Source organism: Salmo salar, chromosome 14 (assembly GCF_965601325.2).
Source record: "Salmo salar chromosome 14, fSalSal1, whole genome shotgun sequence".
Classification (NCBI taxonomy): Eukaryota; Metazoa; Chordata; class Actinopteri; order Salmoniformes; family Salmonidae; genus Salmo; species Salmo salar.
Window position 1 is genome coordinate 93,091,124 of NC_138304.1, and position 17,677 is coordinate 93,108,800.

General features: G+C 45.3%; 1 protein-coding gene across 1 annotated transcript in view; it reads left to right on the plus strand.

The window, feature by feature from the left end:
- Positions 1-17,295, plus strand: part of LOC106570506 (potassium voltage-gated channel subfamily KQT member 4) — a 34,984-nt gene extending 17,689 nt beyond the window's left edge. Inside the window, exons 11-15 of the mRNA XM_082961416.1 lie at positions 3,176-3,408; positions 3,572-3,671; positions 8,323-8,454; positions 8,603-8,747; positions 13,310-17,295. Coding sequence (XP_082817542.1) covers positions 3,176-3,408; positions 3,572-3,671; positions 8,323-8,454; positions 8,603-8,747; positions 13,310-13,513 — 814 coding nt within the window. The 3' untranslated portion in view covers positions 13,514-17,295. The remainder of the gene's footprint in view (positions 1-3,175; positions 3,409-3,571; positions 3,672-8,322; positions 8,455-8,602; positions 8,748-13,309) is intronic.
- The last annotated feature ends 382 nt before the right edge of the window (positions 17,296-17,677 follow it).

Here is a 17,677-nt window from a genome sequence, read left to right on the forward strand (position 1 = left end):
GCAGCGAGCTGGTTTAGAAAGAAATGCTGGCTGTTCCCTGGTCTGTGGTTCCTGTGTGGATGTACTGTTGTGTATCTAACCACCTGTCACTAATACTGATTCCAGACCTGTGTGTAATTAACAGCACCGCCTGCTCCATCTCTGTCTGCCTCTCATTCACTTTCCTTTTCTGATTCATCTTCATGTCAACTCCGCATCACCCTCATCCATTCATCCCCTCTTTCTCTCCTTTTTGTCCCACGCTCTCTCTCTCTCTCTCTCCTGTCATCCACTTCTTTTCCATGTCATCCCTCCATCAACCCTGTTCTCAGGAAGGCAGAAGTCCCTTGCAGGTTTGTTCTTGTCTTCTGAACATGTGTGTGTCTGCATTCTCTTTCTGACAAATCCAGCTAGGAAGTGGTCCTCCATGGTAATGGGAAAAACAATGGGACACAACCCAGCATGACAGATACATACAATAACATGCCATGTTTTCCAAGGTATATGTTTGGTCTTGTAGCCCCTCAATATGAACCAGATGTATGCTGTATTTGTCATACAGTTGATTGAATAGTACTGCATGTACAGAAAGACATTAATAACACATTGATGGCAGTGTGTCTCCCAAATCAAGAAGACAATGGTTAGGTGTGGAGCTAATTATTTCGACCTTCTGGAACGGGGGCTGCAGTCTTATTATGGATATACTCCGGTGAACTGCTTCCTCTGCAGACTCTCCTGCTGCTTACAGTACACCCCCAACTCAACACCTCCCTCCTCCATGGGTGTGTGTCAATAAATTGGCAAACCTTCAACGTGAAAGGAGACTAGGAAAGGAAGCTATTTAAGACTGTTGAGTTGCAGTAGTGGGCTACCCCTCCACTTCACCCTCTCCTTCTCTCCTTTTCACCTCCCTCAGCCCCTCACCTTTTATGATCTCACTGCCTGCGTACCCTGCCTCTGCTCTCCTTTTTCCTCCTCCTCTTTTCCTCCTCTTTCTCTCCTATCTTCCTTTCCTCCTCTCTCCTCTCCCCTTCTAGCCCCCCTCTTCCTCTTCTTCTTCTCCTCTTCCCCTCCTTCTCTTCTCCTCTTCCTCTCCTCCTATTCTCCTCACCCTCCCTCTGCCTTGTGTGTTTCCTCAGTCAACTCGTTTCTAAAAAGCGCTCTCTTCTGGATTCACGCTGGCCGCAAGCAGCAGAGGTATCCATGGTGACAAGCCTGTGCATGGGGCACGCCACCCCCCCTCCCATCCTCCCTTACTCACACACTACCCCCTTCTCACTCTGCCTGAGTGTCCCAAAGCCTTCTGGCCCAGTGCAGTGGGTGTGTCTCTGTACATTTTCTCCTTCGAATAAGGAGTTGTCCCCTTGAAATATCCCACTTTCAATAAGGAGTTGGTCCCCTTGAAATATCCCACTTTCAATAAGGAGTTGGTCCCCTTGAAATATCACACTTTCGATAAGGAGTTGGTCCCCTTGAAATATCCCACTTTCGATAAGGAGTTGGTCCCCTTGAAATATCCCACTTTCGATAAGGAGTTGGTCCCCTTGAAATATCCCACTTTCGATAAGGAGTTGGTCCCCTTGAAATATCCCACTTTCGATAAGGAGTTGGTCCCCTTGAAATATCCCACTTTCGATAAGGAGTTGGTCCCCTTGAAATATCCCACTTTCAATAACGAGTTGGTCCCCTCGAAATATCCCACTTTCGATAAGGAGTTGGTTTTAGTCTCTTCATTTAGCATAGTGTGAAGACACTTGTCATTGAGCATGGTCATCAGGCTAAAAATGGCTGAAAATTGTTTGGTTGTAAATTGCACATTTGATATTCACATTTTGGAATTGATCTTTGAGAATGGGAAACACTGCTCTGGTGTAGAAATATTTGACTGAGCCTTTACTGTGTGAGAAGAATGACAGGGTGTTCTGTTTAAAGGATAACTCTGTTGTAAACCACTTTCTTTCAGTGAACTGGATGACACAATAAACCATGCATTCTTTATTGGAAACAAAGGAATTTGTTTCATGGTTTATGTGGATCTAATGTCAGCATTGGCCTCCCCACACACTTACAGATTTTACAGCATATTTAATATTTTGTACCGAAGGTTGTGACAAATAAAAAAAAGTTTTATGAAAAGGTAAAATAGTTAAGTCACGCATGCTGTATTCTTAATACTGTTGCATGACCGTTACTTGTTAATTGCACACATTTTTCATGCATGCGTTCTTTGATCACTTCTGCTCTGTAGTGAATTATGGCGAAAGTGTTCAAATGATCCTGCATGCAATGCAACCATATGCTTGTTGTACTTTTGCGACTCGTTCCCACTCAATAAAAACCCATGCAGAAACATTTCCCTCCCCTGATAGATTTTTCCATTTTGTCTGCTAAAATGTTTCTCTTCAAATCCATTGCTCAGTATACCGTGCATGTCTTTGGAGGATTCAGCTGTATTTTTAACCCTACTACATCCCTTTTTTCTTTTCTTTCCTTTCCAATGGAATGCAAAGGGCTAACAGTAATTCAACATCTTACTCTGTCCACCCTCCCCTTCTAAGTGAACCTGAGCATTTCAGGTCCGACGTATGAAATGCCGTTTCCCCTAATGCTTTTCCAGCTATTTAAATATTAATTTAAATGGCAGGCCAGCGCACAAACAAGGATTATATCAGCATAAACAACATGTCTCTAATCGTTCTCTGGTGCGTGACATTTGAAATGCTTTGTGACTTTGTAACATGTAAGTGGTCACAGAGTGTACGTCACAATTTGCTCCCTTTTCCCTATATATACCTATACCCCCCCAGTCAGCCAGTCAGTAAATCAGCCAGTCAGTAAATCAGCCAGTCAGTAAATAAATCCGTCAGTAAATCAGCTAGTCAGTCATGCCTGTGTGAAATCTCCATCTGAATGTCTGTCTCTGTGCTTTGTTGGTCATTGAGTATGCTGTGTGTGACTGTTTTAATGAGAGTCAGTAGATAAAACACTATCTGGTGTACTGCTGTCTGTACCTGCTAACTACCTGGGACTGCTCCTCTGCTGATTGGCTAAACTCAGTGTCTAAAACAACTGGATCATCCACTGGACACTATGGACCTATAGTCAATGATGAAAATCACACAACAGAACTCTAAGGATGTCCTAAGTGGCAGATAAACATGTGGACACAGGTTAATTTCCTTCATTGTTCCAGCAGCAGCAAAATGGGATTCCGAGACAGGATGAGGCTGAACAACTCCCGTTCGTCCCAGGCGAGCCGGAACAAGGCGTCCCCGCTGCCTCCCGGGATGAGTGTCCGCCAGTCACCCAGCACGGAGAACGTCCCAGAAGCCACCAGTCCTGGGAAGGTGCAGAAGAGCTGGAGCTTCAACGACCGCACGCGGTTCCGCACCTCACTACGACTCAAACCCAGACCTCCTGCAGACGGTGGGGACTGGGACGTGACTCACTCACACAAACACACACTCGCCACATTTACATACACACTTAAACAGTACATACTCACATACTGTCTCTCTCACATACGTTCTTGTACTCACTCACTCCCTCCCTCTCACCCTTAACTATATCATTGCTGTCCTGTCTCCAGTGGAAGGAGTAGGGGAGGACAATGTTGAAGACAAACCATATTGTGATGTTGCCATGGAGGAGGTGATCCCAGCAGTGAAGACCTTGATACGGGCTGTTAGGTGAGTCCTACAACCCCTCCCACAGCACCCCTACCTGTACCCACAGGGTACCCACATCATGATGGAACCAGGTCACCTGTCTCCTCTCTGGTCCTTTTGTCGCAATAGGCCCTAGTATTATATTTGGGCCTACAGTACTTACTGTTATGGTGGATGGAGTAAGATGAATGGTTGGCTCCTCCAGTGGACTCTGGCCATATGCAGTTTCAGCTGACGGTAGGGAAATGTCCTCTTTAGTGTGGTAACTGATCCTTCCTGCCGCAGGCCAGCTGCTCGGCTCTGACCTTGTCTCAGTCAATCAGTCAGGGGCCTGGAGGGCAGCTGACAGAGCCGTGATCATGGCGAGTCTATTGCAGAGCTCCATGTTAGTGATGCACTGTGTGTTTTAGTGATCACTCCCTGGCCCCCAAAAATAGACAAACATGACATCACTATACTAGTCTCTATTGTACAGTTATTTTGTCTCGTCTTACTTTGATGGAATTGATCATAAGAATTTGTTGACTAAAGTCTTCATATAACATTGTTTTAAAGGTAAGGTTGTGCATGCTGTAGTGTAGTCGTGTACATAGACCACCTTTCTATGCCCACAAGGAAACTTCCAATATTAGGAAAAACTAGCTACGATATAAAGAATGGTGTGAAGGAACGAGAAAAATGCCTAGCCGGCAAACCTATGCACTAATTAACAGCTCCATGTGTTCAGGGGGGAAAAACACGACCCCTTGAGGTTTCTCTGTGCTTAACCATGTAAATATCCTGGAGGGATACCTTCATCCCTCTACACACACGGACCCACGCACATGCAAAACTTATTCCACTGAGGGAGGCAGAAAAACACTACAATTGCCGGTAAACACCTGTCAGTGAGGCAGGTATGTTGGTCTGTGGGTCGTTGGTGTGAGTGGATTGTATTGGACCACTACTGGCAGATCCCAAGGGTCAGCCATACAGACACACAGTGTCTTTCATGTTGCATCACACTGTGTGTGTGTTTCCATGTGTACACTGTGTACAGTATGCTATAAGTAAGAGGGGTTATGTGAGTGCATGTGTTTATGTGAAAGGGATAGGGGATTGGGTCTGAATTAATTTGAGTGTAGGCCCTATTAGCTACCATACTGTATATACATCACTATAGAAACACTGGAGTCTTATGTAAGACTCCACACTTAAGATTGATGTCTTTTAAGAAGCAGGTAGATATTAGCATTGGCTGTATTGCTGAGGCTTCACTATAGGAAGACTAATGTAGTTAATCAGCCTGCCTACTTCCCTGTGTAAATGTGTGGTGTTTCGGATATGGAGGGATGGTGAGAGGAAGAGAGAGGAGGAGGAGGAGAGGGAGATCTGCATACTCGTTGTAGCTCATAGCCACTCATAGTCAACTTCTGTATTTCTGCACAGTTGTGAACATTTTATATTTTTGAAACTGTTTTATCCAGAGTTTGTAGTCAACCATTTGCCTATTGTTTTATCCTCCGTGTTAAGGGTTTTAAAGAAGTGATAGTTCCATTCCTCTGCTTTTAAAGTTAGAAGTTGTTGATTGAGCTGATGTAAGCAGTAGTTCCTCTTTTGGTGTTAAAGACAGCAGGTAGCCTAGCGGTTCGAGCATTGGCCCAGTAACTGAAATGTCGCTGGTTTGAACACCCGAAGAAGACTCTTGAGCCAACAAGGTGAAAAATCTGTCTATGTGCCCTTGAGCAAGGCACTTAAACCTCATTTGCGCCAATGGCGCTGTACTTACTATGGCTGACCCTATAGAACAACTCACTTCACTGCTGTTGCCATGAGTCATTCACATAAAACCAAACCAAAAACGACCGAATGCTGACTTGAATATGTTTGGTCCAGATCTCAATAACGTTTTGGTACTGATTCCCCACCAGAGCCTCTGAGTCTGTAGCTAATGATTTAGTGCACCCAGTGCCAACTATGCCCCTATACCAGGTAGCTGCAGTGGGAATACTTCAGGCAGCCAGTGTATTAATACGATCATACCACTCGATGAAGAGAGAGACTCAGCGCTTTGAAGAACCCCTTAGAGGATGGAAATAAAATTATATTTTTCTTTCTTTTTCTTGTTCATTCCTTTCTACTTTTCCTTACTCTTTCTTTTACCCACACCTGAGACCCACGAGGACAGAAAAAAATATGCATCTACCTGCAAAATAAAAAAAGACATCTTGCAAAAATATTTTTGAAAAACTCCGTAGTCATCAAGAGCGCACTGTGAGGAGGAGGAAGGAGGAAGGGTGCGCTGACGGCTTCTGTGGTGCCAGCTGTCGACCACCACCCCTCTTTTTCTACTTTCTCTCTCTCCTGCTTGGCAGAAGAAAGAAAAGAAAGAAAGAGAGGCAAAGGGGGATGAAGTGTGTGTTTGCCAACAACACACTAGCGTTGCAGCACAGCGTTGCAGCACATAGCACTAAACTGCCCTTGCACATGCCAGTTGTTCAGTTGCCAACAATGGTTAACACGTTTCCACGTTAGTGTGTTCCACATTCCTGCTGTGATGTGTGTGTGTGTTTCACCAAACCACCACCACTACATATGAAATGTGTGTGTCCTCCCCCTGACAGAACACACTGATATTAAAGAGGTCTTAGCCCGCCTGTGTGTGAGAGATAGTGTTTTCTCATAAAACAGCCCCCCTCCTCACCCGCCTCGCCCTCCCTCCCCTCTGTGCCCACTCCGACTCATGGAGCAATCCATCACGGCTTGGGATGACAGGTTAAGTGCGTCTGTTTTGCTACGCTAACATTTGGTGTTTCCTGTATTCTGCAGAGCCAGCACCTCAGTGTCCGGGCGGCTGACTACTCTCCTATAGTGTGACAAGCAGCCAGAACTCTGCCCAGTATATGTTCAACACTCTACAGCCCCAACACACTCTTTACTTCTCTCTAGGAAAGGCCAACGATTGGTGGAGGGTGGATGTGAATATAATTAGCTTTGTACACTGGGAGTCAGAGCATCTGTCTCTGTCCTCTAACTGTGGGGTCCACGCACGCACGCACGCACGCACGCACGCACGCACGCACGCACGCACGCACGCACGCACACACACACACACACACACACACACACACACACACACACACACACACACACACACACACACACACACACACACACACACACACACACAGCTGTCTCGCTGAGAGGAGAGGAGGTAGACTAGACACACACAGGGGTCCACCTCGGTGTGTGTGTGTGTGTGTGTGTGTGTGTGTGTGTGTGTGTGTGTGTGTGTGTGTGTGTGTGTGTGTGTGTGTGTGTGTGTGTGTGTGTGTGTGTGTGTGTGTGTGTGTGTGTGTGTGTGTGTGTGTGTGTGTGTGTGAGAGGCTGACTAAGCAGAGGGCCAGGGTGTGCAGAAAACCGAGTGTGTCCCTCTCTCCTTACACAGTGCACCGGAACAAGGGTGTCTATTAAAGATATGCATAGTGCCTTGGGAATGTATTCAGACCCCTTGACTTTTTCCAAATTGTATTAGGTTACAGCTTTATTTTTTAAAATGGATTTAAAAAAATGTTTTAAATCCTCAGCAATCTACATATAATACCCCATAATGACAAAGTGAAAACAAGTTTTTAGACATTTTTGCAAATGTATTAAGAAGCAGGTAGATATTAGCATCGGCTGTATTGCTGAGGCTTCACTATAGGAAGACTAATGTAGTTAATCAGCCTGCCTACTTCCCTGTGTAAATGTGTGGTGTTTCGGATATGGAGGGATGGTGAGAGGAAGAGAGAGGAGGAGGAGGAGAGGGAGATCTGCATACTCGTTGTAGCTCATAGCCACTCATAGTCAACTTCTGTATTTCTGCACAGTTGTGAACATTTTATATTTTTGAAACTGTTTTATCCAGAGTTTGTAGTCAACCATTTGCCTATTGTTTTATCCTCCGTGTTAAGGGTTTTAAAGAAGTGATAGTTCCATTCCTCTGCTTTTAAAGTTAGAAGTTGTTGATTGAGCTGATGTAAGCAGTAGTTCCTCTTTTGGTGTTAAAGACAGCAGGTAGCCTAGCGGTTTGAGCATTGGCCCAGTAACTGAAATGTCGCTGGTTTGAACACCCGAAGAAGACTCTTGAGCCAACAAGGTGAAAATCTGTCTATGCGCCCTTGAGCAAGGCACTTAAACCTCATTTGCTCCAATTTAGATTTTTTATAAATTAGCAAACATTTCTAAAAAACTGTTTTTGCTTTATCATTGAGGTATTGTGTGTAGATTGATAAGAAAAATATATATTTTATCAATTTTAGGATAAGGCTGTAACGTAACAAAATGTGAAGAAAGTGAAGGGGTCTGGATACTTTCCGAAGGCACTGTATACAGACAGTGTTCTATACATGGCTCTACATATGTCATTGGTAATACAGGATCATTGTCAAAGTCCACAACAAAGGGGAATCCCTTCGGGTACTCCAGTGGTTTCCTTTAATGAGGCCATTTGTGAATAATATTGATATGGTCACTTTGGCTGCAAATCCCACTTAATCACACCTACGTAGTGGCATTGAAGTGTGTGACTTGTTTCATGGTTAAACACTTGCAGTATTCACTGGTTTTAGTCTGCAGTGTGAGGCACCCACAGGCAACACATTCTAGTAGATCTCTACTAATGTGTGTGTGTGTGTGTGTGTGTGTGTAGGATTCTGAAGTTCCTGGTGGCCAAGCGGAAGTTTAAGGAGACTCTGCGTCCATACGACGTGAAGGATGTCATAGAGCAGTACTCTGCTGGACACCTGGACATGCTGGGGAGGATCAAGAGTCTACAAACCAGGTACACACACACACACAACCTACAACAGTTGGAGACACAGTGGATTCGTTCCACACACACTCTATCATCAGTAGTAACCTTAACACCACTAAACGAACCATTTTGATAATGATTGTTTATTGTTGTGTGTTGTCCTGGTCCTCCCCAGAGTGGATCAGATAGTGGGTCGTGGATCGTCCTACCAGCCAGATAATAAGAAGGTGAGGAGTGAGAAGGGAGAGAAGACCCCTCCAGAACTGGACCTTATGGACCAACTCAGTATGATGGGACGTGTCATCAAGGTGGAGAAACAGGTACAGAGCTCCAGTACAGTAGGTTGATTATCATGTTAACGCACGGCCACTGTCACGGCCACTGCCACGGCCACTGTCACGGCCACTGCCACGGCCACTGCCACGGCCACTGCCACGGCCACTGCCACGGCCACTGCCACGGCCACTGCCACGGCCACCACTTTGAGACAGAAAAAACCCTGACCATCAATACGTGGCTTTCCTGATTAGGCTAATATTCCATGTACACTGAGCAAAAATACAAACGCAGCATGTAAAGTGTTGGTCCCATGTTTCATGAGCTGAAATAAAAGATTCCAGAAATGTTCCATATGCACAGAAAGTTATTTCACTCAAATTTTTTGCCACAAATTTGTTTACATCCCTGTTCATGAGCATTCCAAACCAAATCAAAGTTTATTTGTCACGTGCGCCGAATACAACAGGTGTAGACCTGACAGTGAAATGCTTACTTACAGGCTCTAACCAATAGTGCAAAAAAGGTATTAGGTGAACAATAGGTAGGTAAAGAAATAAAACAACAGTAAAAAGACAGGCTATGTACAGTAGCGAGGCTACATACAGACACCGGTTAGTCAGGCTGATTGAGGTAGTATGTACATGTAGATATGGTTAAAGTGACTATGCATATATGATGAACAGAGAGTAGCAGTAGCGTAAAAGAGGGGTTGGCGGGTGGTGTGTGGGACACAATGCAGATTGCCCGGTTAGCCAATGTGCGGGAGCACTGGTTGGTCGGCCCAATTGAGGTAGTATGTACATGAATGTATAGTTAAAGTGACTATGCATATATGATAAACAGAGAGTGGCAGCAGCGTAAAAAGAGGGGTTGGGGGGGGCACACAATGCAAATAGTCCGGGTAGTCATTTGATTACCTGTTCAGGAGTCTTATGGCTTGGGGGTAAAAACTGTTTAGAAGCCTTTTTGTCCTAGACTTGGCACTCCGGTACCGCTTGCCATGCGGTAGTAGAGAGAACAGTCTATGACTGGGGTGGCTGGGGTCTTTTACAATTTTTAGGGCCTTCCTCTGACACCGTCTGGTGTAGAGGTCCTGGATGGCAGGCAGCTTAGCCCCAGTGATGTACTGGGCCGTATGCACTACCCTCTGTAGTGCCTTGCGGTTAGAGGCCGAGCAATTGCCATACCAGGCAGTGATGCAACCAGTCAGGATGCTCTCAATGTTGCAGCTGTAGAACCTTTTGAGGATCTCAGGACCCATTTCCTGAGGGGGATAGGCTTTGTCGTGCCCTCTTCACGACTGTCTTGGTGTGTTTGGACCATTCTAGTTTGTTGTTGATGTGGACACCAAGGAACTTGAAGCTCTCAACCTGCTCCACTATAGCCCCGTCGATGAGAATGGGGGCGTGCTCGGTCCTCCTTTTCCTGTAGTCCACAATAATCTCATTTTTACATTTACATTTTAGTCATTTAGCAGACGCTCTTATCCAGAGCGATTTACAGTAGTGAATGCATACATTTTATACATTTAATAAATTAATTTTTTTTTATTAAATGTGATCAACCACTGTTGTGTTATCTGCAAACTTAATGATGGTGTTGGAGTCATGCCTGGCCATGCAGTCGTGGGTGAACAGGGAGTACAAGAGGGGACTCAGCACGCACCCCTGGGGAGCTCCAGTGTTGAGGATCAGCGTGGCAGATGTGTTGCTACCTACCCCCACCACCTGGGGGCGGCCTGTCAGGAAGTCCAATATCCAGTTTCAGAGGGAGGTGTTTAGTCCCAGGATCCTTAGCTTAGTGATGAGCTTTGAGGGTACTATGGTGTTGAATGCTGAGCTGTAGTCAATGAATAGCATTCTCACATAAGTGTTCCTTTTGTCCAGGTGGGAAAGGGCAGTGTGGAGTGCAATAAAGATTGCATCATCTGTGGATCTGTTTGGGCGGTATGCAAATTGGAGTGGGTCGAGGGTTTCTGGGATAATGGTGTTGATGTGAGCCATTACCAACCTTTCAAAGCTCTTCATGGCTACGGACGTGAGTGCTACGGGTCTGTAGTCATTTAGGCAGGTTGCCTTTGTGTTCTTGGGCACAGGGACTATGGTGGTCTGCTTGAAACATGTTGGTATTACAGACTCAATCAGGGACATGTTGAAAATATCAGTGAAGACACCTGCCAGTTGGTCAGCACATGCCCGGAGCACACGTCCTGGTTATCCGTCTGGCCCCGCAGCCTTGTGTATGTTGACCTGTTTAAAGGTCTTACTCACGTCGGCTACGGAGAGCGTGATCACACAGTTGTCCGGAACAACGGATGTTCTCATGCATGCCTCAGTGTTGCTTGCCTCAAAGCGATTTAGCTCGTCTGGTAGGCTCGTGTCACTGGGCAGCTTGCGGCTGTGCTTCCCTTTGTAGTCTGTAATAGTTTGCAAGCCTTGCCACATAAGACGTGCGTCGGAGCCGGTGTAGTTTGATTCAATCTTAGCCCTGTATTGATGCTTTGCCTGTTTTGATGGTTCGTCGCAGGGCATAGCAGGATTTCTTGTAAGTTTCCGGGTTAGAGTCCCGCACCTTGAAAGCGGCAGCTCTACCCTTTAGCTCAGTGCGAATGTTACCTGTAATCCATGGCTTATGTTTGGGGTATGTACGTACAGTCACTGTGGGGACGTCATCCTCGATGCACTTATTGATAAAGCCAGTTACTGATGTGGTGTATTCCTCAATGTCATCGGAAGAATCCCGGAACATATTCCAGTCTGTGATAGCAAAACAGTCCTGTAGTTTAGCATCTGCTTCATCTGACCATTTTTTATAGACTGAGTCACTGGTGCTTCCTGCTTTAATTTTTGCTTGTAAGCAGGAATCATGAGGATAGAGTTGTGGTTGGATTTATCAAATGGAGGGCGAGGGAGAGCTTTGTACGCGTCTCTGTGTGTGGAGTAAAGGTGGTCTAGAATGTTTTTCCCTCTGGTTGCACATTTAACATGTTGATGGAAATTTGGTAGAACTGATTTAAGTTTCCCTGCATTGAAGTCTCCGGCCACTAGGAGCGCCACCTCTGGGTGAATGGTTTCCTGTTTGCTTATTTCCTTATACAGCTGACTGAGTGCGGTCTTAGTGCCAGCATCTGTCTGTGGTGGTAAATAAACAGCCATGAAAAGTATAGCTGAAAACTCTAGGCAAGTAGTGTGGCCTATAATTTATCACAATATACTCTACTTCAGGCGAGCAAAATCTAGAGACTTCCTTAGATTTTGTGCACCAGCTGTTGTTTACAAATATGCACAGACCGCCCCCCCTCATCTTACTGTGCTGTGTGCTGTTCTATCTTGCCGGTGCAGTGTGTATCCTGCTAGCTGAATATCCATGTCGTCATTTAGCCACGATTTTGTGAAACATAGGATATTACAGTTTTTGATGTCCTGTTGGTAGGATATTCGTGATTGTACCTCGTCTAGTTTATTGTCCAATGATTGCACATTGGCGAGTAGTATTGACGGTAACGGCAGCTTTCCCACTCGCCTTTTCCGGGTCCTGACCAGGCATCCGGTTCTTTGTCCTCTGTACCTGCGTCGCTTCCTCTTGCAAATAGCAGGGATGTCGGCCCTGCCGGGTGTTTGGAGAATGTCTTGTGCGTCCTGTATGTTGAAGAAAAAATCTTCATCTAATCCGAGGTGAGTGATCTCTGTCCTGATATCCAGAAACTATTTTTTTACCGTAAGATACAGTTGCGGAAACATTATGTACAAATAAGTTACATTTTATCCTTTGTCAAGATATTCCATCCACCTGACAGGTGTGGCATAGCAAGAAGCTGATTAAACAGCATGATCATTACACAGGTGCACCTTTTGCTGGGGACAATGAAAGGCCACTCTAAAATGTGCAGTTTTGTCACACAACACAATGCCACAGATGTCTCAAGTTTTGAGGGCATGCAATTAGCATGCTGACTGCAGGAATGTCCACCAGAGCTGTTGCTAGAGAATTGAATGTTCATTTCTCGACCATAAGCCGCCTCCAACGTCGTTTTAAAGAATTTAGCAGTACGTCCAACTGGCCTCACAACCACAGACTACGCAGCCCAGGACCTCTTCATCCGGCTTTTTCACTTGCAGGATCGTCAGGGGAGGGGGGGTGCTGAGGAGTATTTCTGTTTGTAATAAAGCACCTTTGTGGGGAAAAACGCATTCTTATTGGCTTGGCCTGGATCTCAAGTGGGTGGCGTCCAAGGCCCACCCATGGCTGCGCCCCTGTCCAGTCATGTGAAATCCATAGATCAGGACCTAATTTATTTATTTAATTGACCGATTTCCTTATATGAGCTGTAACTCAGCAAAGTCTTTGAAATTGTTGCATGTTGCGTTTATTTTTGTTCAGTATAATATAGGGGTGATGTGAGTGCATGATTTCTCAATTTATGCTTGTATTTGTCGAATGATAATTATTGGGTTAGTAGTACTAACCCAATAACTGCTATTTAGCTTTGTAATTTATAATGAAAAACCCAGTAAAAAAGACTATCATTATCATTGCTCATTGATAATGTCATAAGTAGATTTTAGTGCACAACAATAATTAGTGTGTGTTAATCTCTGTACAGGTGCAGTCGATAGAGAACAAGCTGGATCTCCTTCTTAACTTCTACACACAGTGTCTGAAGAAAGGCTCGTCCAACTTCACCTTGTCCTCCCTGTTGGAACCAGACCTGACGTCTGACTACCACAGCCCCACAGACCATCGTGACCTTTTCCCCTCCGCCAACACACTCAACATCTCCCACTCAGAGTCCAGCAACATGGAGTGACTGGTATTGTACTCACTGACTGAGGCTGGGGCTGAGTCTGGGAATGAACTGGGTCCACCGCTAGACCCTCACCACAATGGCCCTGAGATGTCATGTCACTATACTGGACTGTAGCAGCACCCCTGGTGCAACCCACTATGCCCATAGCTCTTCCCACTAATCACCAAACCAATTTGATTCCTAACTTTGGAGGTCTGGCTCATCTTTAATCATTTCTCCCTCCTCATACACTACATGGCCGAAAGTATGTGGTCAACCCATCAAATTAGTGGATTTGGCTATTTCAGCCACACCCGTTGCTGACAGGTGTATAAAATTGAGCACACCGCCATGCAATCTCCATAGACAAACATTGGCAGTAGAATGACCTGTACTGAAGAGCTCAGTGACATTCAACGTGGCACCATCATAGGATGCCACCAAGTCAGTTCGTCATATTTCTGCCATGCTAGAGCTGCCCTGGTCAACTGTAAGTGCTGTTATTGTGAAGTGGAAACATCTAGGAGCAACAGCCCCGAGGTGGCAGGCCACACAAGCTCACAGAACAGGACCGCCAAGTGCTAAAGTGTGTAGCGTGTAAAAATAGTTTTTCCTCGGTTGCAACACTCACTACCAAGTTCCAAACTGCCTCTGGAAGCATTGCCAGCACAAGAACTGTTCGTCGGGAGCTTCATGAAATGGGTTTCCGTGGCCGAGCAGCTGCACACAAGCCTAAGATCACAATGCGAGATGCCAAGCGTCGGCTGGAGTAGTGTAAAGCTCGCCACCATTGGAGCAGTGGAAATGCGTTCTCTGGAGTGATGAATCACACCATGCATTCTGGCGATATACGAATCTGGGTTTGGCGGAGGACAGGAAAATGCTACCTGCCCCAATGCATAGTGCCAACTGTGTAGTTTGGTGGAGGAGGAATCATGGTGTGGGCTGTTTTTCATGGTTCAGCTAGGCCCCTTAGTTCCAGTGAAGGAGAATCTTAACGCTACAGCATACAATGACATTCTAGAGGATTCTGTGCTTCCAACTTTGTGGCAACAGTTTGGTAAAGGCCCTTTCCTGTTTCACCATGACAATGCTCCCGTGCACAAAGCGAGGTCCATACAGAAATGCTTTGTCGAGATCAGTGTGGAAGAACTTGACTGGCCTGCACAGAGCCCTGAATTGGAACGCTGACTGTGAGCCACGCCTAATCGCCCAACATCAGTGCCCGACCTCACTAATGCTCTTGTGGCTGAATGGAAGCAAGTCCCTGCAGCAATGTTTCATCATATAGTGGAAATCCTTCCCAGAAGGGTGGAGGCTGTTATAGCAGCAAAGGGGGGACCAACTCCATATTAATGCCCATGATTTTGGAATGAGATGTTTCACGAGAGGGTGACCACATACTTTTGGCCATGTGGTGTATTTTAAATCATCTGCTCCATTTTAGAGCCCCCAGTTGAGTCTTCATCATACTATCCTTTCTCTGTTTACAAACCAGCACCCATCAACCCTAACTACTCCTCACATGAATCCCTTTCACTCACACCCTCCCTCCACAGCCTCCTCCATTAATCCTCTCCCTTCATCTTCATCTGGCCATAGCCCTATCCAACCCTAACCCAGCCTCAAGTGAACCAGTGGAGTCCCTACTGAACATGCATACACTGGCCACCAGAGGGTACCATCTGAGCAGAGTCCTGGCCCAAAGCTGCTCTCCGCACACCCCTCTCTCAGTCCCTATGGGGAGAAGAAGAAGAAGAAGAAGAGGAGAAAGAACAACACTACTACTTGACCACCTAACACTACAAACTGACCAGTTTCACTCACCAACCACATCATATATACTGTATCTATCTATGCCTTTTCCTAAATATCAACCCAAGTTTGGGTTTTGTACATTTTTTACACGGTTTGGTGTTCTGTTATCCGTTCAGTTTTTTTCCTGTACTGGTTTCCTAATTTGTAATCAATAGATTTCCAGATGAACCAATGAACTAATGCAGCTCTCCAACAGTGAGAATAGCTTTGATTTGTTTGATTAGTTCTCTAATCTGTTGCTATAGGAGACGGACTGTCTCTAAGCTTCTGATGAATGTGCCGTGTGCGTCCTGTTCTGTCCCCTCCTCACCTCTCATCCTCACCTCTCATCCTCACCTCCTCTCATCCTCACCACACTGTCCACAGCTCAACTCAACTCTCTTTCTGAGGCACTGCAAAGACGTCATTTCCCCATCTACTCCACTGTGGGGATACCCAGACTGGAAAAAAGCCTCAAAAATGGACGACTCATCATGAATGGAAAGATGAAAACCACAGCCATTTCACCAAAACATCAGCTCTCTGACCTTGCCCTCCAGTCCAGGTTGTTACATGATACTCGTTCTACCCTCGTCCTCATTAACAGTATGCTGTCCTGAAAAGAGACGGACTAGGTTACGACAAGAGAAGAACTTAGGCCTCGTGTGTGACACTTGTTCCATCCCTCTTTGAAGTACATCCATGCCACTCCGATAGTCTTCCAACTCATGATTCTCTATACAAAAAGCCCTCTTTGCAAAAAAAGAAAAGAAAGAGAAAGTGACTCCTTGAATACAGCCAATATGGTATTGCATAATAGTGAGAGAAATACTGGAAGGAGGCAGGCTCTATTTTCTAAATCAGTGTTGGAATGGGTAATCTCTCTCTCTAGCATTGTTTCATGGCATTCGGAAGAGATTTGACACGTATTCAAAAAGGGTCAGGTTAAAGGAGATATTCTATGTTTTCTACTTGTTGATCCCTTTAAAAACCTCTGTCTTGCCGCTCACCCCTCAGACATGCGTGTTCCTCAGACCAGACGAAAGGGTAAGAAAACACTCACCCCAAGTCAGACTATAGAGGGTGATGTCCCTCCGCTCTGTATCAATACTCCTCCATTCTCACCCGTCTTTGTTGCATAGTATCTCACTCCTGTGCTTCATGTCAGCTGGTTTAGGTCGGCCAATCAGCTCATGTCTATGATGAGATGTATTCCAAACCAACCGACTATCACGCATTCTTAGGCTGCGTTCCAACATCAACACTAGCATACTGCTTAGAATGCATGCACCAACCATAATAGCTTCAAAGCAGTGTGCTAGTGTGGATGTTGGACCAGAGCCTTAGTTTCTCACATTGTCGATAGAGAAATGTTGTCTCGTTGATTCGCCCAACACATGCACCTTCTCATGATGCACGTGGAGTGAACAGACTGAGTACTGTTGGTGTACTGTAGCCAGTCATGTGAATGGTGAATGGTACAGTCAGGTGATGGCTGATAAGATAATGCCTGGGAGGCATCCATCCATGTCAGAAACATGATCTCTGGTACTGTAGCCTCTCCTATCTATGCATGCATCTTAGCCAACAGCTTTATAACGACTTCTTTACTGCATCTAACCCTGGCAGGATTCAGTGCAGAAGTCCTCCTTGCGTTATCTACAATAGAGAGTCCACTTTAGCCATATGGTGTATGGTTGTTTATGGTTCGCTGACAGACCCTAAACAATGGTTTGCTCATAGAGGTAATGTTATGTAAAGATTTTCTAATGGACAGAACTGGAGAACACATACCCCAAAGTTATTTTGTTGTACCCACTGTAGTGGACACTATGGCACCTGCAGAGACTCCTGTAATACCTGTAATCAGAATACTTGTAAGTAGTCCTTTCTGTTTGTTCATACACTCCACCGCGTCTCCTTTGACAGCTAAAATTACATGGACCATTTCTATGATTGTGTTTTTGTGTTTTTTTTTTATTGTTTAAAGTGAATGTTAGATTTGAGTCTGGTATGAATGTGTCCCATTTTGTTTTTTGATATTGTTTCCTATAAAGTTTAATAAATGTAACATTTTTGTCAAGTCAAATTGACGATGCATGGCTGTTCTCAGACACACACACACACACACACACACACACACCACACACACACACACACACACACACACACACACACACACACACACACACAGTCCCAGAGCTCAACGATTGATTTGACTGTTAGCCATAATTGCATCCGGCCCTAACAGTGGAGGACATTTTCTTTTTCTCAGAATCACTGTTCTGTTTTCAGCCAGTACAAGCAAGTCTCTGGCACCATGAGAGGCTTGGACAAATTAATTGGGTTCAATCAAGCCAACAGTTATTTGATTCAGGTGCATAAATG